The sequence below is a fragment of the Drosophila hydei genome, unplaced genomic scaffold (genome assembly GCF_003285905.1).
Source record: "Drosophila hydei strain 15085-1641.00,03,60 unplaced genomic scaffold, DhydRS2 tig00008130-arrow-arrow-pilon, whole genome shotgun sequence".
Classification (NCBI taxonomy): Eukaryota; Metazoa; Arthropoda; class Insecta; order Diptera; family Drosophilidae; genus Drosophila; species Drosophila hydei.
The window spans coordinates 1622442-1638375 of NW_022045839.1; the positions used below are offsets into that span (position 1 = coordinate 1622442).

A 15934-nucleotide genomic window follows, 5' to 3' on the forward strand; every position below is an offset into this window, starting at 1 on the left:
GACATGAAAACTTGCCACTGTTTGTTGTTTTTGTTGTTTGTTAGACTGACATTCTATGGCTATAGATTTGAATTTAGTTTTTTTGTTTAGTTGTTTTGTTTTTTTTTTTTTCGGCTTTTCAATTGCAACTGCGTGCTTCTTTAGAGCAAGCCGGCAGTATGTAGTGGCTTAAGCAAAGAGAGTTCTTCTTGCATTTTGGCCAAGGTCGCTAAATTTCCTCTGCTAAGCCAACGAGAAATAATAAAAAATAATAGTCATAAGCAAATCTTTAAAATATTTTTAATTTATTCCATGAACAATTTTTTTGCAATTTTCAACAAAATACTTGACTTTACAATTTACAATAATTAATGTAGAATAAACATTAATTCTTATTAATTTTATATAATGAAAAAATTAAAATAGAAAAATATATGTATAATTTTTAAACATTTTAATTAATAATTATTATATATGCATAATTATTATAATGGAAAATTATATTTCTACTGTAACAATTAACATTAATGAATTAAATAATTGTAAAATTTATATCAAATTGTTGGAAATTATTTCTATTAAATATTATCTGGTTAGATAAAAGCCTAAATAAATTTCTACTACTTCTACTACTATTAAAATGGTAGGCAAAGAGTCTTAATATTTAATGAGCAAGTCTAAAACAAGCTATTTTTGGCTATGAAATATTTTATGCTTCATAAAAAGGTTGTTTTACTGAAATTTGGGTCTGCTTCCAAATATATTTGAAAGATGAATCGTGCTTGGGCATTGCAATTCGCAAGTATTTGTAGTTGTTAGGCACTCATTACAAGCTGAATGGTTTTGGGTTGGGTTTCCTTGCTTGAGTCAATGTAATCGCTTCGCTGACCTTAATCAGCAGGATACCAAACCCAGAATCATATTTTGGCCTGGCCAGGCTTAGCTACGCCTGGCCAGGCAGGCTTTCAATCTAATTTCTATTATTCGGAACTGCACCTTGCACTGGGCGCAGTCCAACGGCAACAGCAGCTGAAAAAGCAACAGCAACTGCAACAGCAACAGCAACAGCAACAGCAACAGCAACAAGCTGTGTAGCCTATTCATGCTAATTTCTGGGCGCACAAATGTTTTCACGCGATGCCGATTTAAAAAGCACAGCCAATAAATTAATATCAATTGCTGAGAAGCGAACAATAGACCAAGCCCGAATCTGTGAAATATCCAATTACCGGCACAAGCGTGCTCCATATATGAATAGAGTTACGTATACGTAATTTTCGAATGGGGAATTCCAGGCCGCAATTCTAACTCCCTTTTAATTTGCTTGCAATTTAACTTAACCTCCTTTTCAGCCAGTCAGCCAGCCAGCCGGGTCAACGTGAATGCCTAAGTCACATTTAATTTAGTTACCAAAAATACTACGATATTTTTCTTTTCCGATTTCTCACCTGCTTGTGGCATGGAATATCCTTGACCTCAATGCTCGTATTTTTTGCTTACGCATTGATGAAAGTTTTTGGCAAACGTTCTGACCATGGTGCGTATGATTTCTGCCATTTGCCAAACAATGCTTTTCTAATGCTCGTTCACAAAGCGAAAAGGGGGTCTATTTGTTTTCTGCGATGTCTGTTCTTATGAAAGAAAAGAAAAGAAAAAAGAAAAAGAAAAACTATGAAATAGAGCACAGTGTCAAGATTATAGCTGGTAATGCAGGATTTCATATTTCAGATCTGCTCTTTAGATAAGGACAATAGATTTTGTTTACTACTTTTGAGGCGTGGCATATTAAAGAACTATATTTCACACCATTGTACTGCTAATATCATCCATTTTTGGATCATTCTTTTGAGCCTAATTGGGCGTGGCCAATCCGAAAACATATATTCTGTAATAAATAAAATCTATTTTTGTACCGTGAACTAGTATTAGGCAGTCAGTTACGTCTGACTTTTACTTAGCTATATTGATTTAACATGCGAAAAAAAAACAACTGGAACTAAGGGACCTTTTCTAAAACTGTATTTAAAAATATTTTTAAGAAATAGATATGTTTTAATATAAATTTATAAACACGTTATAATACAAAATAGTATGATTATTATTTAATCGCTGGAATTTTGGCTGATGCTTAAAATCTTGATAAATTTAATGGGGTTAAAGTTATATATATATATATACATTTTTCAAAACAAATTCTTCCGCAAATCTTATTGACTGGCTTTTCTGTTGTTGACTTGTGTGTTAACGGTCATACGACTAAAGTGAAGGGTATATACGCACAAGAAAAAGCTTGCTGTATAAAGTAAAAGCTTTTCAACTGGTATGTGTCTTTGTTACCAGCAATCAGTAGGAGGTAGTAATATTTTCTTATTTTCTAGCCTCTCAGTCATAAGATCATATAAGATCGTCCATAGATGTAGTATTACAAATTACTTACTTTTAAAACCAGGGACGAATCGCGGAAACAATTTGATAGAAATCGATAACATTTTGGACTTTCAGTAACCGGTTGGACTTTCGGACGTCGACTGCTGGTATCGATAGTTGCTTAATCTTCAATCCTCAATCAGCTGTTGCTTAATAATCAAAACAAAACATTTTTGATATACCTTTAAATTTTCTATAAGTTACTTAGAAATATGTTAAGACTGTAAGTAGATAATGACATTTGTTTAATGCAGTTTTGCGAACTTCTCTGTTACTCTCTTTTACCAGTTGCCGTATAGAAGATTGCAGAAGGGCTCTCAATTCGCAACAATTTCGTCGTTCGATAAACAGTAATAGCCCTTCTAATCCGGCACAAACATTTGCCACCAGCTGGCAAAGACCATGCGGTGAGTACACTGGCATAAGCATTTACAATCACAGAGTGCGTGGGAAAGTGCCCTTGATACTGCGCAATCCACATATGGTTACCTGGTACACATGTGGGCCAACAGTCTATGATAAAACACATGTGGGACATGCGAGCACCTATGTAAAGGTGGACATAATACAGCGCATAATGCGGGACTATTTCAAATACAATCTTATAACAGCCATGAATGTCACCGATGTGGATGACAAGATTATCAGGCGCAGCAAGGAAACGAAACGTAATTGGCAGGAGCTGGCGCGCGATTACGATGCGGAATTTAAAGAGGACATGTTGCGATTAAATGTAAAGCCTCCTAATATGCGAGCGCATGTATCTACCAATATATCTGTAATTTTGCGCTTTATCGAGAAACTGGTCAAAAATCAGCAAGCATACGTAGCTGAGGATAAATCTGTTTATTTTGATATAGCCAAATGCCCGAATTATGGAAAATTGGAAAACATCAGCAACGTCGAACGAGACCTACAAGAGAACGAGCAGGGGAAACGGAATGCTGCAGATTTTGCGCTCTGGAAAGCGAAAAAGACAGAGGACGAACCAAGCTGGAAAACGAAATGGGGTGGAGATGGACGTCCAGGCTGGCATATTGAATGCAGTGCAATTGCTAGCATGTTTTTCGGTGAAGAATTAGATTTCCATGCGGGTGGCCTCGATTTGCGCTTTCCCCATCATGAGAATGAGGAAGCACAATGCTGTGCACGCTACAAAACGAATCAATGGGTCAACTACTGGCTACACACCGGCCAACTCCATTTGGTGGGCAATCAACAAAAGATGTCAAAGTCGTTGGGAAATATAATTACTGTAGATGAAATGCTGAAAAGCTATACAGCGGATGAGTTCCGCATGGCCTGCCTCCTATCCAATTATAATAATGCAATGATTTATAGTGATCAACTGATGTTGACTGCACGTCAAACATTGAACAAGTTCAGGAATTTCCACGCTGATCTTAACGCTTATATGCAATTCAAGAAGGCACCAAAATTACTGGATAAGGGCGCACTGCAGGCACAGCTGAATCATATGGTAATGGAGTTTGATAATAGTCTGCGCGATGATTTTGATACATCACGGGCCGTTGGCGTCTTAATGGATCAGATGAGCAGCATCAGTCGCTGCATCAATGAACAAGCAGATGCAGAACAGGAGCCCGGTTACTGTCTCGATTTGCTGCTGGCTGCAGGCAATTTTATAGGCACATCTATGATTAACTTTGGTATCAGTTCGCTAACGGATAAGAGCATTGAAAAGAGTCAGCAGCAAAATGCAAATAGCTCTGCCAAAGTAGATATAAATTTGCTAGTTGCCGATCTGTTGGCCGTTCGTAGTCAACTTCGAGAGCAGGCTGTTAAATCCTCAGATACGAAGAGAAACGAACTACTCGAACTATGCGATAAGCTGCGAAACCTTCTTCAGCAACATGGCATCTATGTACGCGACCACAAGCAGGGTAGCTCCTGGGTTTACAGTGATCAAAAGAGCGTAATTCGAAGAATGTAAATTATGTTGTTAAATATTTTTAATTGAGCGATGCAAAAAAACTAGTTTTTTAAATATACACTTTAGTGTAATGAATACATAAATGACAATAAATTGGCTAATCGAAATTCATGTTGTTTCTCCATTCTGTCCCGAATTTTTTCAGGCTATAATAAGTGGGTATATACGGTAAGATAATAAGTTATCTATAAGTAACTATATGTAAAAATCTAACATATATTCGTTTTGGGTTTCATTCAATATTTTTAATTCAGTTCTTTATTTTGATATTATTTAAATCAATAAGTCGGCATAAAAATGGTTTTTATAGATAGTCAGTCCATTTAATTTATTGGGATTTTATATTATTTATATTATTTATATTATATTATCTGATATTATATTTTGTATTCATCATTGGCTTAAATTAAAAGATTTTCATATTGACCTTAAATTAATAAGAAAAAAGAGGAAAGAACTTAAGCTGTTCCATATATTTAAAGACCTAGCATATGTCATTTTTTGACATGAACACGCTCTTAGCTAACTTAATTGTAAATGGTGGAGCACTCTGCTTTGTACAAATGCTTGGTAATCAAGTAATCTCGTACCAGTTTAAAGAAGGCGACCATGCTAGTAAAAGCTACAAAGCTAATGGATAGTACAAAATGCCATTCAATGCTGGCCGCGCTTAGTGAAGCAATCTCCACTAGGAGCACTGCTGCCTGCAAAGTAGCTAAAGTGGAGTAAATGACAGTGGGATTGTGGAACAGTTTCTGTGAATACAAACATATATAAGTAGCTGTATAAGAAACATTGAAAAAGAGTTTTACTTACATAGAAACGGAGATGGCTGGCATTGCCGGGAGTGGCAACAGTGACCAGGCCGTGACTCCGATAGAGCGCTCCATTGTGCTTTACCACCGTACCATGCCCGTAGACAGTGTACTTTGACCAGCTCTGTGCGTTGGCTGCTACAATAAGCTGCGAGGGCGCTGCCAGTGGATCTCGATCCATGCGCTGCCAGCTGCCTAAGTGCAAAGTGGCACGATGCAGAGTATCGCTGTACTTGGCCGGATATTGGAAAACAGCTGACAAGCTAAAGGCGCCCAGGCAAACGATAATGCAATGCTGAGCAGCACGCATAACATTATATTGCACACTCAATGACAAAAGACAGGGAATAAGCACTAGATATGCATTCAGCATGCAGGTGAAAATCAATTGCTTGAAACGTTTGTTGAAATCATGACGCAGCGTTTCAATTTCGTCACGTATTTGTGCTGCATTCGTAGTGCAGCTATGTACGGGCAGATCGTTGATATAAACGCCCGGTACCTCGAAACGAGTGCGCAGAAACGGTTCCAATTGAAAGCCAAAAATTATGAGATATACCACCACTCTAAAAGCAAAACACGTATGTAGTATAAGAAGGATCAATTAGTCAATTTCTTACGGATAACTCAAATAGAAGAGCAACATGTAGGTGTGTGTCTGATAGAGCCTGAAAGCGCAATAGCACAGACCTATCTGAACAATAACACCGAAGCCATATTTAATGCTCAACTGGACTATGCGACAGCCATTGTTTTTCCATTTGGCCAACAGCATGCAATAAAGAAATCTTCGTGTATTTAGAATGAGTATAAGATAACGTAAATACGGATCGATTAGTTCAATGTTCTGTAAATAAAACAAAATATTAATTCGGATTTATTTTGCTGTACAATGACAACTTACCACCATGTGACGTGTTTGGAACTGTGGCAACCACCAATTAGTGCGATAAATGTTTATAAATTGTACAATAGCTGCGCCCATTGTAAAGGCGCACATTATAAGCTCACTTAGCCATTCCGATGTAGTTGCGTGCTCCGGAAAAGGAATATGCTTAGGCATAGTCACCTGCTGTGTGCCCATTTTTGTTGACATACTGCGCTGAAAACAATCCTGAGCATCGCTAGAGCTGCTGCCATCGCTGCGTTCGTCATAACCCATTCTATTTTAGAGGTTCTCAAACCGAATGGGGCTACATTTAAACAAATTGCCGGAGTCGTTTGCACCGAAAACAATAAATGCTGTTGAAAATATCGATAGATTTTTGTCAGCTGTTCTTTGTGTATCTTAATGAGCTAACGATTGTTCATTCATGGCGAAGTGCTATCGATACTGCAATACTATTCGTGATAGTTTGAAATTACTCAACGAAACAAAATAATTAGATACTAAAATTTGCATAATTTAAATAAAAATAAAATACATTTTATGCATTTCTATCTGCCTCCAGTTAAATATAATTATTTGGCGGTGGCAACGGTTAGAGAGCGAGTGCTGCCAGATTTCCTGGTGTCCGATAGCAATCATATCGATATACTATGACACCTCTGCTGTCAACCAACAACAACAACACACTTGCTACTCTATTTTCATAGTCGTGCGTAGGCGAATTTCTTACTTTTCTTATTGAGACCGAAGCGAAATTTATGTAAAACCATAACACTGCAATTGTATTAACTTTGCTTGAGGCAACAGTAAACAGAGTAGCTGCAACAAAGGCGTTTAAACACACTAACAACACTTCAATATGGGAAACACTGATTCAAAACTAAACTTTCGCAAAGCAATCGTACAGCTAACGCAGAAGAATCAAAAGATTGACAACAATGATGACCAGTTCTGGGATCAATTCTGGCAAGCGCATCAAACAACGTTAGAGGATGTCTTTGCATTGGTCACAGCAAGTGAAATACGTCAAATAAGAAATGATAATCCAGCTAATTTGGCTACGCTCTGCTACAAGGCTGTGGAAAAGTTGGCACAGGCTGTCGACAGCAGCTGTCGCACGCAGGCCGAGCAACAATGTGTGCTGAACTGTGTAAGACTACTCGTACGGCTATTGCCTTATATCTTCGAAGATGATAAATGGCGTGATTTCTTTTGGAGTAATCTGCCGGCACAGGAGCAGGCAAATCATGGTCAAACGGTGCCCCTGGCTCAATCCCTTATCAATGCCATATGTGATTTGTTATTTTGTCCAGATTTCACGGTGACGGCAACAAGGCGTGCAGGGCCAGAGAAGGCCGAGGAGTTGGCCAATATTGATAGCTGCGAATACATTTGGGAGGCGGGCGTGGGGTTTGCCCAATCCCCGCCCCGCAATGCGCACATGGAACGCAGGCGGACGGAGCTATTGAAGCTGCTGCTCACCTGCTTCTCGGAGCCTATGTATCGTACGCCTCAGCAATCTGAGGAGCCCAACAAGTGGATTGCCTACTTCACCTCTGCAGACAACAGACATGCGTTGCCTCTGTTCACCTCCTTCTTAAATACGGTTTGCTCATATGATCCGGTTGGTTTTGGTGTGCCCTACAATCATTTGATATTCGCGGATACGACTGAGCCGCTGGTGGAGGCCTGTCTGCAGCTGCTAATAGTTACTCTCGATCACGATATGGTCGTGCAGCACCAGCAACTGCAACAGCAACAGCAGCAGCAGCAACATCAATTGGCTCATGCTGGAGGCGTGCTGGTCACGCCTTACGACGAGGGCGGATGTGGTGATAATCTGTTCATCAATTATTTATCACGCGTGCATCGCGATGAGGATTTCCATTTTGTGCTGCGTGGCATTACGCGACTGCTTAACAATCCTCTGGTCCAAAACTATTTACCAAATTCAACGAAACGCCTCCATTGCCACCAGGAGCTACTTATCTTGTTTTGGAAGATCTGCGACTACAACAAAAAGTTCTTGTACTTTGTGTTAAAGAGTTCGGATGTGCTCGATATACTCATTCCTATACTGTATCATTTGAATTATTCACGTGCGGATCAATCGCGCGTTGGTCTCATGCACATTGGCGTCTTTATACTGCTGCTGCTATCGGGTAAGACATATATGTAGAGAGAGTATTAATATATTTAACCTCATTGAAACATTCCCAATATACTTTTGTATATTTATAAGATTTAATATATATCTCTTTTCCTAGGGGAGCGAAACTTTGGCGTACGCTTGAACAAGGCCTACTCGGCTACGGTGCCCATGGACATACCGGTCTTTACTGGTACCCATGCAGATCTGCTTATCACAGTGTTTCACAAGATTATAGCCACAGGTCATCAGCGTTTGCAGCCACTGTTCGATTGTTTGTTGACGATATTGGTGAATGTTTCACCATATCTAAAAACCCTTTCGATGGTGGCCAGTGTAAAGCTATTGCATTTGCTGGAAGCTTTTAGTACGCCTTGGTTTTTGCTCTCGGCGCCTAGTAATCATCACTTGGTCTTCTTTTTGCTGGAGATCTTCAACAACATTATACAGTATCAATTTGATGGAAATTCGAATTTAGTATATACGATCATACGCAAACGTCATGTCTTTCATGCCATGGCCAATTTGCCCACAGATATGGCTGGCATAGCTAAATGTCTGAGTGGACGAAAAACGGGTGGCAAATTTAATTTGCCACGCGTGCCACAGAGGAAGCAGGCAGCAGCAATGACTAGCCAGGAACTGCCTTCGGCTCAAGTACCGGACGACGATTATATTGACGAGGAGGAAGAGGAGGACGAAGATGTTGAAAATATTGTAGCTGACAAGGAGACTGCTGCTGCTGCTGTTTCTTCTGGTATTGCCGAAGAGGATCTCGAATCAGAAACAGAATCGCACGAGCGTTCACAGATGGGAGATACACAGTTGGACTCTACAGCACCTGTAGCACAGCCCGCCGAGCCCGGAACACTGAAAACCTCTCTGCTGGACACTCCAAATATTGGTCAAATGACCGAAAGCGAACACCCACATCCCAATGACAAAGCCAACGACATGTCGCCCGCCAAGTCCACATCCCCTACACGTCTATCTGTCGCACATAGGGCCAGCATACGCATGGTACCGGCTGAAAATGATCGCTGGACGCCCACACCTGAATGGATTGTCTCGTGGCGTTCAAAGCTGCCGTTGCAAACGATAATGCGATTATTGCAGGTGCTGGTGCCGCAGGTGGAAAAGATTTGCATTGATAAAGGCCTCACAGACGAATCGGAGATATTGAAGTTCTTGCAGCATGGCACTTTGGTGGGTCTGCTGCCTGTGCCGCATCCCATTTTAATACGTAAATATCAAGCAAATTCTGGGACTACGGCCTGGTTTCGAACCTACATTTGGGGCGTTATCTATTTACGAAACGTGGAGCCGGCCATTTGGTATGATACTGAGGTGAAGCTCTTTGAAATACAGCGCGTCTAAAACTGTTATAATAATAGTAAGTGGAACCAACAACAACAAATACAATGAAAAACAACAACAGCAACAAGAACGTAGATTATCCAAGAAACAACACGCTTTTGCATTTACTGTAGTTAATTTATTTAGTTTTTAATTCATTCCACAAACCAAATTTTTCAAATTAGTAAATGTCAATGTTTTAAAAGAATTTTAATTTAAAAATATATAATAACTTAAAACTGATTCATCAGTAAGTCGGCGGAATATAAGATTTTAACAGTCTAATATTTAAAACTGCTTCTCAAATTGCTTTTGTCAACAAATCTTTATTTTATGTTTTTATTTTAAAATATCAAAAGTTCCTTGTGCCGTATTCGTAAAACTTTGCTTAAGTAATTTATTTGTTTTTTCTTAGTTTCTATTTATGCATATATGTTATATAGATTCTATACCTGATTGACATACTATCGTAAAGCTCATTTAGAACTAGTTGAATCTGCAGATTTAACTCTGCCTGCCTAGCTATTCTTTTAAACATTGTATTTCTCAAAATATAAAACGATTAATATTCCACTTAGAAACATACAAATTTATTTATTTTCTAACAACCAAACAAATAGCAAGCTTTATTTTTTATATTTATTGTAATAAGCTTATTTTATGTGCAATGTCTGCTTAAAAAATTCCATTTATATATTCATACAAAATTGTGCTGCAATCGTTTCAAAATTTAAAATTTAATTATGTTCTATAATTAAATACAAAAATGTAACCCCAAAAAATAAATGGAAAAAGATTAATAAAATATTACATGTATATGAAAAAATCTATTGCACTATATCATTAAGTGCTTATAAATAAAATAAATAAATAAAACATATTTAAAGAAATGTACAAAAACGACTTTTATTTAGTATAGCCTTGCTAAAATTTTTTGGCAAAGGAAGACATCCATCCATCTATCCATATCATGGTAACAACCGGATATAACCAATTTGTTTTTGTTTTTAAAACTTTTACAATTGCTCAAAACCTGATTTATATATATATATATATATATATATATAATGTAATATAATATAAAATATATGGCAAAAGAGGCTTTTTTATTATATATCTTGTATAAATTACATGAGAAACTAAAAAATGACATTCAGAAATTATTCTTACAATGTCTATTAAGGCTTTATGATTTACTTTATGAATTTCTTTCATCTGCATCTATATCATCTTCAATGATTAGTTCGGTGGTGCCAAATTTGCGTAACCAAAATGTGTATTTTATGGCGAACATAAACAAGACTGAGGTAAAGGCAACTATAATTGATTTTGTATGCTCTGGTTCGCCTTCAAAGTTGTTCTGGCTGGTAGAATAGTTTTGCCATACCTGGGCTGTATCCAGATTGCCGAGTAAGGGAAACAATTGAGTTGGTGGTTTTCCTGCTAGGATGGGCATAAAAAAGCCCATTGGTTGTCACAATTCCTTCACTGTGGATGCTTCTGTTTCCGCTGCAGCTGCCAATGGGATAATATTGAATTTGATGTAGCTTCCCTTTTGGCGTTTTTGCACAATTTTGCCAATGACTTGCGGCTCCTTAATGGTCATCTCAATGGCCTTGACAATGCGTTCCGCATTGCCCTCATCGGCGCCATTCACACTTCCCTGGATGAGAATTCGCACTTCGTGTCGTTTATTCAGCCATTTGATTATGTTCTTCAGCCTGGAAGATAAATCATGGTCAGCCATTCGAGCACCAATGGATAGGGATTTTTCCGACTTTCTGAGGCCCTGCGTATCGGCTGATTTGGAAGCGCCTTTGCCAAGTGTTTCATCAGCCAACATTTCACTAGATGTAACTAATCTGCATAAAGACAATGGAGTATTGAGTATAGGACATATGTTAAGTCGACTACACCTACTTGAACATCACTCGCCCGGTTTTGACATCCGGTTGTTGCAAACGCAACAAATGCAAATCGCGACGCTTGGCCAGCTTTTGGGCCTCTTCCAAAGTAGTAATGCTAATGGCTTCATTCTGTGCAATAAGCGTTATTTTTTGCTTTAATTTTTTTGATTTTTGATCATCGGTTTTGGTTTTTGGTGTTATTGCTTGTGTAAGATTTCGATTAAATATTTGTGGTTGTGCGCTGGGCGAAGCATTGATTGCATTGTGGTATTTAGGTATTTGCAGCGTCAGCGAACGAAATGCCAGTAGACTACGTATAATATTTAAGTGATTTTGCTGCATTTTATTTCAAGTTATTTTTTTTTTTCTTTTGCTAGTTTAACTTTGTTTCCGAAATTTGACTGTTCAATACTGGCAGAGTTGCCTATAGATGACAAAGCTTATCATTATTGAGTTTGATAGCTTAAAAATGTAATACATTACTTCATTAATTATATATTTCTATTATATATTCACACAAATAATAAGTTAAATGTAGGTATTATAATAAATTTAATATATTTTCATTGTTTTACTTATTCAACCATATATGAGTAAGTATCGAGTACATTTTTATTGATATCGAATTAGGCGCGATAGCTTGTCATCGTTTTAAACTATAACGGTAATTAAAAATTCATTTCTGATTATTTGTTTATTAAGCTAAAGAAAAAGTTTAAAAGACTGCAACTAATTAAAAGTATCTTAGGCTACAATCTCACTCTTAACCCCATTGCCGGTTTCCATTATTTCGTCTTCTGCTGCTAGAGTAACTGTTGCGCTGTTCCTCGCGATTTCTTTGCTGCGCCCTCTGCGACGCTAAAATCATTTCGCATTCATGTGAGATGGACCGCTGCTCTTGCAGCTGTTGAAATTCGGAACGACGACACTCTTCACACTCCTCCCACCTGCTGAACTTGTTCACATTGCGATCGCAAGGATCCGCCGCGAATAACATGCACTCATCCACACAAAAATTGTAGAACCAAAAGTGCCCGACAACAGTCTGATTTCTACAGCGCGGCTGATTGGTTCGCAACATTTGAAAGCAGCGCTTGGCCAGGTTCGCATCGTCATCTGTCTCGTCTTCAATATTTTCGTGATTAAAGTTTCTGTTGTATTTATTGCTGTTCATTCTGTTCCATCCCCTGCGCTGTTGATCATCTTCCTCCTGCTCTACAGCGACTTGAGTTTCACTCATCTCTTTATTGCCATAACGTGTTCGGTGCTCATACTCTCCAATGTTGTCGCTGGGGCGTCTGCGGTTCCACGGCGCTCGCTCCACATCTTCCAGTCGGGGCGCTTGCCCATAGTTTATTTTGCCCTCGCTGCCCTTCAAGTTGCCTACATCAAACCCGTCAAGTCTACGACCCTCATCCGTTTCTCCCGCATCGTAATCTCTATTAAAATTATTGTTGTCAAAAGCTTCCGGATCTTGCTCATTCTCCCGCTCTAGTTCCTGCTCAGGCTGTGGCTCTCGTTCGTCATACGGCGCTTCAATGTCTCCTCCATTTAAGTTACCCAGGCAAGCTCTGCCCGCACATGGACGCATCTCCTGCAGCTCTAGCCGGCGTACGCTCTGGCATTTGAGCTCAGCGCTTGGATTTAGATATTGCCGTTGACGCATCTGATAGCCTTCTCCGCAGGTAACGCTACACGAGCTCCATCCACTCCAACCAGACAGTTGGCATTCGGCACGTCTCTGATATGCATCCTGTTGCTGGTGCTGTAGACCCATGTTAAATTCATCATGATCTTCGACATGCCGCATCGGATCGCCGCTTAAACCGCAGTCCTGGCCGTCGCATGCGCGTTCCTCGTATTGCGGCACATTACAATTGTAAATCCTGGCCAGCTCTGGCTGCTTGTAGACTCGTCTTCTATACTGCATGCCTTCGCCGCATTTGGTAGAGCAATCGCTCCAACTGGACCATGGATGCGTTAGACATTCACGCGGCACATCGGCATCATTGTTAGCTAAGGTACAGTTAATAAGCATTATATACTGAATGTTGAATCCGACTTACAATCTTCATCCGCACAGCGACGCTCGTAGATGCGTTGACGTCTCACTGTTAATATGGCCATGGGCTTCATTGGTGCACCCGACTCATCATAGAAAGGTGAACGCGGATCATTCGGAAAGTCGGAGCGTATTCGTCTAATAACATCTGGCGGTACTTGTGGCTGATCGGGTGACTGGAAGATAGACAAGGCCAAACAATATTTAGCTGCCACACCTTCTTTTACTTACCGTATAAGTGGGTCCCGCATCGGTGCCCACGTCCCAGGGATATAAATTGATAACCTTTGCCTCCATCCAAGTGCAGTTGCGTAGACATAATTCTAGCCCACTTACGCCCACTATCCAATCTGGCGAGGGCTCAATTTTGGATGCAAACGATACCATATGATGCACTGGATCTACACGTACCGATGCCATTGATTTGCTATTTAGATTGGGAAAGGCGGGCCCACGCGCTTTAATTATGGTGCGTACCTTTTGATCCTGCAAAAAAGACTTGATTAATTGAAAGTTTTTCAGTAATTAGGCGGACTCACTCGAAAGTTGATGCTAAACTCACGCTCGAGCAGGCGAGAAGTGCAGTGCTCAGCATATTGCTTGAGTCCTTCGCTGGCTAATTCACCGGACTCCCAAAAGCGATAGTCGGCGCTGTGTGCGGCGCCCACCAGCTCACAGAAGCGCGTCTCCCAACCACGGGCTGGAAAATTACGCGGATGTAAATTACGTGACCAGACGCCTTCGAATGTCAGCTAGAAAATAAGGCTTTTGGTTAGGTAAACTCTGGATTACATGTATTTCAGTTAAGGTTTGCAAAGGAGTTAGAGAGTGGGGGAGTAGTGACAGAGAACCAGAAACACATTTCTTCAATTATTTCACTTGATTTCTGTTACCCACTTGGGTTGCTTACTCGATTTACTCACCTCATATCTCGCCTCGTCGCAGGCGCAGCATGGATTGCTTAGAGTAATGCCTGTAGGTTGACTCTCGACATCATCGACAACCTCCTCGCATATGCGACGTGTCAATCCGCCATCGTCCATGTGCCAGACGTCTCGATGCTGCAACACTGTGGCACGTATCAATATGCAGCCGTTGCCCGGCTCACTGGGCGCTATCCACGTCAAATGCATGTGGGTCTTGGGATTGGTGTTCGTGTTCTCCACCATGTTAATACAGTTGGGATTGAAACGTGTCTCAATCAAATTGCTTAGCTCGAAGCGACCCAGATCGTTTATATAGCTGAAGTCGCCGTTCTCATTCTCCAGCGCCAGTATATAGCTAATGAAGCGATGCCCATTGAATGCATTCAGCGAAACTGTCGAAAAAAAGCAATGAAATAAGAAATCATATTATGTATATAGACGACACTTATCGGGGAAACCGACCTTGAAAATCGTGAGACCTTTCAAATTCGCAATATCCTGATAAGAATGAAGCGAATGCCTCTATTTTGTTTACAAAGCAAAGCGCAAGTATTGCGAAACGTTTGTTTTTGTTTTCTTTTTTGTATACCCTGTACACACAGAAAGGCAGGAGTTTAATGAAGCTGCGGAAATTAGGACTTCTGAATCACTTAGCAATATGAATAAAGCTGACTACAGAGCATCAGCAAGCCGATTACGCTTAACTTTGTTTCGTACACTAAGACTTTGAGTAAAAAAATCACTGAACAGGGTATATTGAGACAGATTGTGATTAGAATTCGCAAGTCACTTCGTAAATATGAATGTAAGTACGAAAGCTGTGTACAGGGTATCTTCCAGTCGATTACTCTTAAGCAATTTTGTTTATTTTTTACACACTGAAACAATGCGAGAGCAATCGGAAGCAGACTTTTGAAGTTCAAGCGCAAGGTCAATGAACTCACGCGCTCACCGTTGTACTCCTGTCCGAGTATATAGGTTTCCGGGTTGCCCGTTATGCTTATCACATAGTTCTCGTCCACCGGGGATTTGGGCGTATGTGTATTGGCCGGATGACGTGTACAGATCAATGCCCAGCTTGAGTAGGGCAGCATCACGAACACCATTAATAAATGCCACATTCTGGAATTAAATCCTCTGACTCGTCGTCTTCAGCTGCTGTTTGAAACTGAGAGCTCATTTTTTTTTGGTTCTAGCAAAAAGCCAGCTGCTGGGAGATGCTGATAAGGCCTGCCCGGCAAGAGAACTTTATTTTTCTGACCCACTGATACAAATACAAAAATTGACTTATCAGCAGACGCAGCCCACCAACCCAGTCGAAAAGCCGGAAAAACAAACTATATAGAGTAAAAATTCATATAGAAATTAAAGAGAATACAAGAGAAACACTTCAGCTTGAGCTCTTAAGAGAAAGAGACTGCGCGGTGCAAGTCTTTAGTCTACAATGAAAAAATTTAGAGAATAATTAGA

At 39.8% G+C, this 15934-nt stretch overlaps 5 protein-coding genes across 6 annotated transcripts; 2 read left to right on the plus strand and 3 right to left on the minus strand.

Annotated features, from left to right (window-relative positions):
* Positions 1-2046: 2046 nt before the first annotated feature.
* Positions 2047-4467, plus strand: LOC111597959 (probable cysteine--tRNA ligase, mitochondrial). The gene is made up of 3 exons (XM_023312923.2): positions 2047-2299; positions 2358-2629; positions 2695-4467. Exons 2-3 carry the CDS (start codon positions 2619-2621, stop codon positions 4358-4360), a joined length of 1677 nt encoding a protein of 558 aa, XP_023168691.1. The 5' UTR covers positions 2047-2299; positions 2358-2618; the 3' UTR covers positions 4361-4467.
* Positions 4468-4749: 282 nt separating this feature from the next.
* On the minus strand, positions 4750-6451 carry LOC111597988 (transmembrane protein 39A). The gene is made up of 4 exons (XM_023312966.2): positions 6080-6451; positions 5796-6022; positions 5177-5741; positions 4750-5115 (listed from the first exon to the last, which is right to left on the minus strand). The coding sequence occupies exons 1-4, from the start codon at positions 6335-6337 to the stop codon at positions 4888-4890; spliced, it is 1278 nt and encodes a 425-aa protein (XP_023168734.2). The 5' UTR covers positions 6338-6451; the 3' UTR covers positions 4750-4887.
* A 276-nt stretch (positions 6452-6727) lies between these two features.
* LOC111597939 (protein HID1) lies at positions 6728-9738 on the plus strand. The gene is made up of 2 exons (XM_023312895.2): positions 6728-8226; positions 8332-9738. Exons 1-2 carry the CDS (start codon positions 6924-6926, stop codon positions 9588-9590), a joined length of 2562 nt encoding a protein of 853 aa, XP_023168663.1. The 5' UTR covers positions 6728-6923; the 3' UTR covers positions 9591-9738.
* Positions 9739-10665: 927 nt separating this feature from the next.
* On the minus strand, positions 10666-11904 carry LOC111597983 (translation initiation factor IF-3, mitochondrial). Of its 2 annotated transcripts, XM_023312960.2 has the most exons (3): positions 11490-11904; positions 11348-11431; positions 10666-11290 (listed from the first exon to the last, which is right to left on the minus strand). In XM_023312960.2, exons 1-3 carry the CDS (start codon positions 11816-11818, stop codon positions 11044-11046), a joined length of 660 nt encoding a protein of 219 aa, XP_023168728.1. In that variant the 5' UTR covers positions 11819-11904; the 3' UTR covers positions 10666-11043. The 2 variants fall into 2 exon arrangements, with proteins under 2 accessions (XP_023168728.1, XP_023168727.1); XM_023312959.2 differs by having other exon boundaries at positions 10673-11431.
* A 311-nt stretch (positions 11905-12215) lies between these two features.
* On the minus strand, positions 12216-15608 carry LOC111597968 (spondin-1). Its single transcript, XM_023312941.2, has 6 exons — positions 15417-15608; positions 14462-14856; positions 14078-14290; positions 13770-14024; positions 13543-13714; positions 12216-13492 (listed from the first exon to the last, which is right to left on the minus strand). Exons 1-6 carry the CDS (start codon positions 15583-15585, stop codon positions 12240-12242), a joined length of 2457 nt encoding a protein of 818 aa, XP_023168709.2. The 5' UTR covers positions 15586-15608; the 3' UTR covers positions 12216-12239.
* Between the last annotated feature and the right edge of the window lie 326 nt (positions 15609-15934).

Excerpts from the sequence above, each read along its gene's own strand:
- LOC111597988 (XM_023312966.2), bottom strand. The coding sequence starts at position 6,337 with ATGGGTTATGACGAACGCAGCGATGGCAGCAGCTCTAGCGATGCTCAG. Across the intron at positions 6,023-6,079 it reads TCCAAACACGTCACATGGTG|AACATTGAACTAATCGATCC; the intron begins GTAAGTTGTCAT and ends TTTTATTTACAG. Across the intron at positions 5,116-5,176 it reads CCAGCCATCTCCGTTTCTAT|AAACTGTTCCACAATCCCAC; the intron begins GTAAGTAAAACT and ends TTGTATTCACAG.
- LOC111597939 (XM_023312895.2), top strand. The coding sequence starts at position 6,924 with ATGGGAAACACTGATTCAAAACTAAACTTTCGCAAAGCAATCGTACAG. Across the intron at positions 8,227-8,331 it reads TATACTGCTGCTGCTATCGG|GGGAGCGAAACTTTGGCGTA; the intron begins GTAAGACATATA and ends CTCTTTTCCTAG.
- LOC111597983 (XM_023312959.2), bottom strand. The coding sequence starts at position 11,818 with ATGCAGCAAAATCACTTAAATATTATACGTAGTCTACTGGCATTTCGT. Across the intron at positions 11,432-11,489 it reads ACCGGGCGAGTGATGTTCAA|ATTAGTTACATCTAGTGAAA; the intron begins GTAGGTGTAGTC and ends GTCTTTATGCAG.
- LOC111597968 (XM_023312941.2), bottom strand. The coding sequence starts at position 15,585 with ATGTGGCATTTATTAATGGTGTTCGTGATGCTGCCCTACTCAAGCTGG. Across the intron at positions 14,857-15,416 it reads ACTCGGACAGGAGTACAACG|TTTCGCTGAATGCATTCAAT; the intron begins GTGAGCGCGTGA and ends TTTTTTCGACAG. Across the intron at positions 13,493-13,542 it reads TCGCTGTGCGGATGAAGATT|CTAACAATGATGCCGATGTG; the intron begins GTAAGTCGGATT and ends ACTGTACCTTAG.